The sequence below is a fragment of the Scomber scombrus genome, chromosome 18, assembly GCF_963691925.1.
Source record: "Scomber scombrus chromosome 18, fScoSco1.1, whole genome shotgun sequence".
NCBI lineage: Eukaryota > Metazoa > Chordata > Actinopteri > Scombriformes > Scombridae > Scomber > Scomber scombrus.
The window spans coordinates 1,137,143-1,146,339 of record NC_084987.1 but is presented as its reverse complement, the minus strand read 5'-3'; the positions used below and the strand labels follow the sequence as shown (position 1 = coordinate 1,146,339).

The 9,197-nt window shown below is 41.5% G+C and overlaps 1 protein-coding gene across 1 annotated transcript in view; it reads left to right on the top strand.

Moving 5' to 3' along the window:
• The window catches only part of rapgefl1 (Rap guanine nucleotide exchange factor (GEF)-like 1), a 37,730-nt gene extending 29,898 nt beyond the window's left edge, over positions 1-7,832 (top strand). Inside the window, exons 8-16 of the mRNA XM_062438135.1 lie at positions 1-68; positions 1,176-1,298; positions 2,227-2,405; positions 2,502-2,592; positions 3,048-3,098; positions 3,406-3,493; positions 4,692-4,756; positions 6,444-6,498; positions 7,708-7,832. The exon at positions 1-68 is cut by the window's left edge and continues 30 nt beyond it. Coding sequence (XP_062294119.1) covers positions 1-68; positions 1,176-1,298; positions 2,227-2,405; positions 2,502-2,592; positions 3,048-3,098; positions 3,406-3,493; positions 4,692-4,756; positions 6,444-6,498; positions 7,708-7,832 — 845 coding nt within the window. The remainder of the gene's footprint in view (positions 69-1,175; positions 1,299-2,226; positions 2,406-2,501; positions 2,593-3,047; positions 3,099-3,405; positions 3,494-4,691; positions 4,757-6,443; positions 6,499-7,707) is intronic.
• Positions 7,833-9,197: the final 1,365 nt, after the last annotated feature.

Here is a 9,197-nt window from a genome sequence, read left to right as displayed (position 1 = left end):
CCGTTTTCACCACACTGGGAGTCAACACTCACCTGTTCGCCTGCGAGGCCTCCGAACTGGAATCACTGGTGAGAAACTGATTGATTGATGTTAAAGCTCAATCTGGTGATTTTCTGTATTTTTCTTTTTGTCAATGAATCTCATGTTTGGATTCAAAACAAACAAAGAACTGATCTACTAACAAGTCTTGTATCAAAGCCTGAAATATCTTATTCCTCCATTGTTGAAAACGATTCATATGTTCCGTCATTATGAAGAGTTTAGTCACGTTATGTGACACAAACACATAAACAATGGAGGACATGGAGGCGATGGTGTACTTGCTGCTGTATGAGGCTTTCTGTCTCACACAAAGAAAGAGAAGAGAAACTAATCTCTGTAACGCTGTTGTTGGTATTTAAAAATGCCGGGTTTGATTCCTGTGTGGGACGGCTCATGACTCTTCCATTGACTCTCTGACCAATCAGTGGCCGGCAGTCTATTGACGTCACATTTAGATAAAGTCCAATATTCTCTCTCTTTTAGCTCTGTTTTACTCTCTACCAACTAGGGCTGGGAGATTATGGCCAAAATCTAAAACACGATTAATTGAACTTTTAACCTGGATTACGATGAATGAACGATTATCTCCTCCCTTCATGAACGATTATGTGTTTTCAGTTTCTTTAGTTTTGTATTTTATGCTGCTGCCCTCACACATGAGGATCTTTAGGGAGGGAAAATAATGATGTTTTAAGTGACGCTGTGGTTAATGTCTAGTTTACTTGATCAGAACTATGTAAAGATCATGGTTTGGGTTCAAATGATCATTAAAGATATGCAACCTTTGCTGTCATGGCAACAGTGAACCCCACCATTAATCGACATGAGCAAGATTAAGTCCATTAGAGCTTCTAAATGTCGATTTTCGGTTATTTTTCGATTAATTGCCCAGCCCTACTACCAACTCCTGAGGGAAATATCTAAATGCTCCACTATGTTCAGCAGCTAGTCTGCAGATAACTGTGTGTGTTTGGTGCTGAGCAGGTAGAGGACAGAGGCTTTTTACAGCAGACATACAGCTAAACAATGAACTGCATCAAATCATCTCAAGGCACTTTACACACAGAGCTAAACTCTTTACTTCTGTTACACACTGAAACTAACTATGTGTCTTTCTTCTTCTGCATCCTCAGCTTCCTCTTCCTGAGGAGATCCACTGGACGCCGGGCGACAGCAAACTGCACGACATGTCAGCGGAGGAAGTGTCCAATCAGCTGGTGGTGTTCGACTGGGAGCTCTTCAGCTGTGTGCACGAGGTCAGTGAGTCAAAGTCCGAGTTTCTGCTTGTTTCCCCAAAATGGTTTAAACAAGTAACGAGCCTGTTTGACAACGTAAAAAGTCGTAAAAATAAATACTCAAGTAAAGTAAAGATACAGTAATGACGTACAAATGCTTTACTTCTCACCTCTGCCAGTTGTAATAGCTCTGTTCTTCCACGAGGGGGAGCCATGTGTTGATCTGAAAGAGACGGCAGCTAGTAGCAGCGATAACACAACGTTAGCTCTGAAACATTCATGGTGCAGCGAGAGTAGACGAAGGGTTAGAAAGAACTCAATATGGCTTTAACCTTAGTGTCGTCCTCCCGTCTGTTTTGACTGTTCCTTCTTTCCTCCTTTCCTTCCTCCTTTCCTTCCGTCTGTCCTTCCTCCCTCCCTCCTTCTCTCTTTCTTTCCTTCCTCTCTCTTTCCTCCCTCCATCCCCTTTCTTCCTTTTCTCTTTCCTCAGTCCTTCCTTCCCTCCTTTCCTTCCTCCCTCTTTTCCTTCCTTCTTCCTTCATCCCTTCCTTCCTTCCTTCCTTCTTTCCTTCCTTCTTCCTTCCTCCCTTCCTTCCTTCCTCCTTTCCTTCCTTCTTCCGCCCCTTCCTCCCTTCCTTCCTTCTTCTTCCCTTCCTCCTTTCCTTCCTCCTCCCTTCCTCCCTCCTTTCCTTCCTTCTTCATGCCTTCCATCCTTCTTCCTCCCTTCCTCCTCCCTTCCTTCCTTCTTCTTCCCTTCCTCCCTCCTTACCTTCCTTCTTCCTCCCTTCCATCCTTCCTCCCTTCCTCCCTCGTTTCCTTCCTTCTTCCTCCCTTCCATCCTTCCTTCTTCCTCCCTTCCTTCCTTCCTTCTTCCTCCCTTTCTTCCTTGACTCGAGGACAACAGGAGGGTTAAATAATGTGTCTTCTTCCTCGTTGGTGTCTCCTGCAGGTGGAGTTCGTGTGCTACGTGTTTCACGGAGAGCAGTCTCGCTGGCGCCCCCTCAACCTGGAGCTGGTACTGCAGCGCTGCAGCGAGGTGCAGCACTGGGTCGCCACGGAGATCCTGCAGTGTCAGTCGCTGCCGAAGAGAGTCCAGCTGCTCCGCAAGTTCATCAAGATCGCGGCACTGTGAGTCCTCGTTCCACACTAAAAACAACATTTAGTCTCTTAATGCTCGTCGTTGTGTAAAGGTTAAAGGTTAGATAACTGTTGTGTGTGTTTCAGCTGTAAGCAGCAGCAGGACCTGCTGTCGTTCCTCGCTGTGGTTCTGGGTCTGGACAATCCTGCTGTCAGCAGACTACGACTCACCTGGGAGGTAACACACACACAGACACACACACACACACACACACACACACACACACACACACCTGCCTCACGACAATGCTGTGTGTGTGTATGTATGTGTGTATGTGTGTGTGTGTATGTGTGTGTGTATGTGTGTGTGTGTGTGTATGTGTGTGTGTGTGTGTGTATGTGTGTGTGTGTGTGTGTGTGTGTGTGTTTCACACCAACAACACTCTGGTTCTGGACCTTCATCTTATTTTTTAAGATGTGCTGCCGAGTTTTTTTTCCTGCCGTATGTGGTCGGCTATTTATGATCTGTTCTCTCTCTCTCGTGTGTATGTGTGTGTGTGTGTCTGTCTGTCTGTCTGTCTGTCTGTCTGTCTGTCTGTCTGTCTGTCTGTGTGTGTGTGTGTGTGTGTGTGTGTGTGTGTGTGTGTGTGTGTGTGTGTGTGTGTGTGTGTGTGTGTGTGTGTGTGTGATCAGGGTCTCCCCGGGAAGTTCAGGAAGCAGTTTCAGCAGTTTGAGAGCACCGCGGTGAGTAGCACACACACACACACACACACACACACACACACACACACACACACACACACACACACACACACACACACACACACACACACACACACACATCATCATATTCATCTTTTCCATTAAAATCATGAATTTACCTCGACCAATCATATTCTACTTCATGTATCGTTACTTTACATCGAATATAAACAGTAAACACAAAACAAGCAATTAATATATATATAATATCGTCTAGTCGTTAACGTGACGTATAAACATCTTTACCTACATTAGATTATAACGTTTATAACTTTATTACTCACAACAGGATCCGTCCAGGAACCACAAGTCCTACAGAGACCTGATGACCAGCCTGAGACCTCCGCTGATCCCCTTCACTCCTCTGCTGCTCAAAGGTACACACACACACACAGAGACACACACTCACACACACACACACACACACAGAGACACACACTCACACAGAGAGACACACACACACACACACAGAGACACACACACACACAGTGAGAGAGAGACACACAAACAGAGACACACACAGACACACACACACACACACACACACACACACACACACACACACACACACACACACACAGAGACACACACAGACACACACACACACACACAGAGACACACACAGACACACACACACACACACACACACAGGCTCACACAGTGGTCCTGAGTCTCCTCTGAGTCACATGACCAGACTCACATTTCCCTCACATCTTTTTTTTTTTTTTTAAGGAAGTTCATTAGCGGATCGTTTATCGTTAGCTGCTTCGCTAATTAGCACTTCTGGCTAATCAACGCACTTCAAAGACTCTCCTCCTCTTCATCGCTGCTCTTCTTCTCCTCCGCTCCGCTTTCAAAAGACTTTTAAATGAGATTACTGTACACACTGTAGCCTGAGTGTGTGTGTGTGTGTGTGTGTGTGTGTGTGTGTGTGTGTGTGTGTGTGTGTGTGTGTGTGTGTGTGTGTGTGTGTGTGTGTGTGTGGAGCCTTAAGCTGTACGTCTCCATGGCAACACCACCAGAGGAAGATGGATAGAAGTGAATAAAGTGGTTAAAAGAAGAGATTAAAGCTGTTTGTTCCTGTGATGCAGTCATATGGGATGTAATGACATCACTGATCATATCTAAAACATTATATCATATTTATTATTATATCTCTTAAGTTACTTTTTCACTGATTGCAGTCACAGCACCAATTAAACCCACTTTATCAGATATATTTATTTTATATTCCAACATCTACATGAACTAATGAATACATTTTAAATGAGAGATAAATGTTATAAATCATGTCAGTGTCCATGAAACACAGCTGGACTTAGGCCTTAGGAAGGAAGGAAGGAAGGAAAGAGGGAAGGAAGGAAGGAAGGAATGAACGAAGGAAGGAAGGAATGAACGAAGGAAGGAAGGAAGGGAGGAAGGAAGGAAGGGAGGATGGACAGATGGAGGGAAAGAAGGAAGCTTGTTCTTTAATAGCTTTGTGTGAGAAGGCTGACTTGGTGCATTTCTTGTATGAAAGGTTTTATTGTTTTATTAATAAAGTTTTATTATTAAACTGTTTCCTGTCTCTGTCAGACTTGACGTTCCTTCACGAGAGCTGCAAGACGTTTCACGGCGAGCTCGTCAACTTTGAGAAGATGGTGAGTCAGATTATTATTAACTACAGTTTGAGGTACTAGTACTTTACTGTAGTACAGTTAGAGGTACTAGTACTTTACTGTAGTACAGTTTGAGGTACTTGTACTTTACTGTAGTACAGTTTGAGGTACTAGTACTTTACTGTAGTACAGTTTGAGGTACTTGTACTTTACTGTAGTACAGTTTGAGGTACTAGTACTTTACTGTAGTACAGTTTGAGGTACTTGTACTTTACTGTAGTACAGTTTGAGGTACTTGTACTTTACTGTAGTACAGTTTGAGGTACTAGTACTTTACTGCAGTACAGTCTGAGGTACTAGTACTTTACTGTAGTACAGTTTGAGGTACTAGTACTTTACTGCAGTACAGTCTGAGGTACTAGTACTTTACTGTAGTACAGTTTGAGGTACTAGTACTTTACTGCAGTACAGTCTGAGGTACTTGTACTTTACTGTAGTACAGTTTGAGGTACTAGTACTTTACTGCAGTACAGTTAGAGGTACTTGTACTTTACTGTAGTACAGTTTGAGGTACTAGTACTTTACTGTAGTACAGTTAGAGGTACTAGTACTTTACTGTAGTACAGTTTGAGGTACTTGTACTTTACTGTAGTACAGTTTGAGGTACTAGTACTTTACTGTAGTACAGTTTGAGGTACTTGTACTTTACTGTAGTACAGTTTGAGGTACTAGTACTTTACTGTAGTACAGTTTGAGGTACTTGTACTTTACTGTAGTACAGTTTGAGGTACTTGTACTTTACTGTAGTACAGTTTGAGGTACTAGTACTTTACTGCAGTACAGTTTGAGGTACTAGTACTTTACTGTAGTACAGTCTGAGGTACTAGTACTTTACTGTAGTACAGTTTGAGGTACTAGTACTTTACTGCAGTACAGTCTGAGGTACTAGTACTTTACTGTAGTACAGTTTGAGGTACTAGTACTTTACTGCAGTACAGTCTGAGGTACTTGTACTTTACTGTAGTACAGTTTGAGGTACTAGTACTTTACTGCAGTACAGTTAGAGGTACTTGTACTTTACTGTAGTACAGTTTGAGGTACTTGTACTTTACTGTAGTACAGTCTGAGGTACTTGTACTTTACTGTAGTACAGTTTGAGGTACTAGTACTTTACTGCAGTACAGTCTGAGGTACTAGTACTTTACTGTAGTACAGTTTGAGGTACTAGTACTTTACTGCAGTACAGTCTGAGGTACTAGTACTTTACTGCAGTACAGTCTGAGGTACTAGTACTTTACTGTAGTACAGTCTGAGGTACTTGTACTCTACTGTAGTACAGTTTGAGGTACTTGTACTTTACTGTAGATAGTTTGAGGTACTTGTACTTTACTGTAGTACAGTCTGAGGTACTTGTACTCTACTGTAGTACAGTTTGAGGTACTTGTACTTTACTGTAGTACAGTTTGAGGTACTTGTACTTTACTGTAGTACAGTTTGAGGTACTTGTACTTTACTGTAGTATTTCCATGTGATGCTACTTTCTACATCTCAGAGGGAAATATTGTACTTTCTACTCCACTACATTTATTTGACAGCTTTAGTTACTTTTCAGATGCAGATTTGACACAATGGATAATATAACAAGCTTTATAAATACAACACATTGTTAAAGATGTGTCCTCCCCTGAACTTGACGTACTCCCTCCTGCTTTTCTTTCTTCTTCTGCAGCATAAAGTGGCGGAGATGGTGAGGACGATCAGACGCTACAGGAGCAGTCAGCTAGGTAACTCCTCCCTGCTGTCGGTACAGCACAGGCCTCAGGGCCGACATTATAACACCATGTTGTGTTTCTACCTGTTCGTGTGTCGACACGCTGCTGCTGCTGCATTAACCTTTGACCTCTGACATCACTCGTCAGACTTCTCACAACATGTTTCTATCAAACAAACGGACCGAACAGCTTTACTGCCTGCGCATAAATAAATAGGTCAATGAGGTGTTTTTGTCTCCATGTGGTTTAGTTTAAATTTAAAGGGTTAAAATGATAAAATAAACGTATGAATAACTTGCACACATTCTTGTTTTGTGGACCCAGCATCAAATTTCTGCTTTTAATCCATTTAGAGAGAATATATTAGAGGATTATGGCAAAAATGTCTAAGTGGTGTAACCATAAAAACTTTGTACCAAATAATTCAACTTGCTTAAAAACAGTAAATAGTCAATAAAACACCATATCAACTAGTTTGGAATGATCTTACATTATAACTTTATATTAAATAAAGGTAATGGAATACAATTGTTCTAGATATTACATTTACTCTGGTTACCATGGAGATCAGGAACCTGCTGCTTCCTTTCTCCTCTTCCTCCTCTCTTTCTTTCTCTTCCTACTTCTTGTTCATTCTCTCTTTCTTTCTCGTATTCCTCCTTCCTTTATTTCTCCTCTTCCTTCTTTCTTTCTTTCTTTCTCTCTAGGTGATCAAATATGTAATATGTATCATTATTTTGTGGTTACACCATTTGACATTTTCAGGAGCATTCAGTCTTACTTTTGGTAAAAAATGGTGCAAATGTCATTTCAAATGATATAAAACCAACAAAAATACTAAATGTACATTTTAACAAACCTGATGCTGCTTTTAAATCTAGTTTAACTGATTTATGAATTCATCATCTTATCAACACTTATTAGTTACTGTTGATAATTAATCATTTTGATTACATTTTTATAAAACAACGTCCAAATTATTTGATTTCAGCTACTGGAAGATATGCATGTTTGTTATGCAGAAATAAAATTAAACAAAAACAAAAACTTTAGGAAACCGTGGAGGAAAATAATCAACAGATGAATCAATGTTGAAAATAATCTGTAGTTGTAGTTACAGTGAACATCAGTTTGAGATCTTCATGTAATGTTTGACCTTTGTCTCCATCTGGTGGTGAAACTGTGTCATTACATCACTGTCTGCTTTCTGTCTCCTGGTAGCCATAGATACGGAGACGTCACCGTCCCACCTCCAGACCAAGGCCTACGTCCGGCAGCTTCAGGTGATCGACAACCAGAACCTGCTGTTTGACATGTCCTGCAAACTGGAGCCCAAAGACACATAGAAGGAGAAGAGAAAGAAGGTGGGATGAACAGATGAAAAAGGAGAAGGAGGACAGTTCTTCAAGGAACTCATGTTGAAGGAGGAAGAAAGCTAAAACTGAAGCTGGAAACCTACAATCCCCTCCTCTTCCTCTTCATCTACCTGCAGCAAGAAACAAAAGAGCTTGTTTTACTCCCTCTCCATCTGTGACTATCACCTCCTCTTTCCTCTGACTCCTCTTGTCCACCTCCTCCTCCTCCTCCCTCTTCCCTCCATCAGCAGCTGTCCAGTCCTAACACTGCCAGCAAACCCCGACAACCGCCGCCAGAAACACTCGGACGATGTTCATTGATTTGACCGAAAACACAGAGAGACGTTTGTCAGTTTGTGGTCAAAACTCCAGATTCGTTCAACGACGATCAGGAACGTTGTAGAGATGTTCGCAAAAGTCTACAGAGAAAACCTTTTGGTGAAGAAACATCTCAAACCGGTTCCAGAACCTCCGCAGTCTTCCTGAATCTACTTGTGATATTCAGAGTTCAGATATCAACCAAACTCTTCAGGAATAACGCAGCAATGTCCTGTGTGAGAGTTTCTTTTTTCCGAAGCTGTTTGAGACTTTTCGCAGCTCTGTTGTGCAGCAGTTTTGAACGTTTCTCCTCCCTGAACGCAGCGTCAGTGAAATGAACCCTAAACAGAAGTGAAGACGGGGGAAATAAATCCTTGGATCATCAGAATCTACTTTCACACTACAGTTCCTTCTCCTCCTGTGGCGACTGACCAATCAGACTAAAGACAATCTGACCACCTGATTGGCACCTGGCACTGACCTTTGACCCCTCCACAGCCTCCGCTCTGCTTTCCATTCAGCTAACTTAGCTCCTTCTCAGCTCATCCTAATGAAAACATTCTCACTCACTCCAGTGTCGTCCAGTGACGGCAGAAAAACACTGTACAATGATTGATAATAGACATACTGCAGCTCACTAGGGTTAGGCAGTGCTCTGAATAAGCATAATAATAATAATAATAAGCTCTAAATAAAGCCTGTGATAGAGCTGAATCAAAAAGGAAATCAGTCAGAAAACTACTTTGATAATCCATTAATCATTTTAAGTCAGTATATCACTATATTATACTATATATTACATATGTTCTGGTACTTTTAGTCCTATTGACCATTTTCTGAACCTAACAACTAATCGATTATTAGAGAAAATAATTGACAGATCAATCGATAATGAAAATAACTGTTAGTTGCAGCCCTAGTCTATAATCTGTTTGTGGTATTATAGGACTAATACAAGTTATTATTATTGATTATGGCTGGGTATTGATATCAGCACCAATCCAAGGACCCTTAAAGTGATACCGATACCAACTGAGT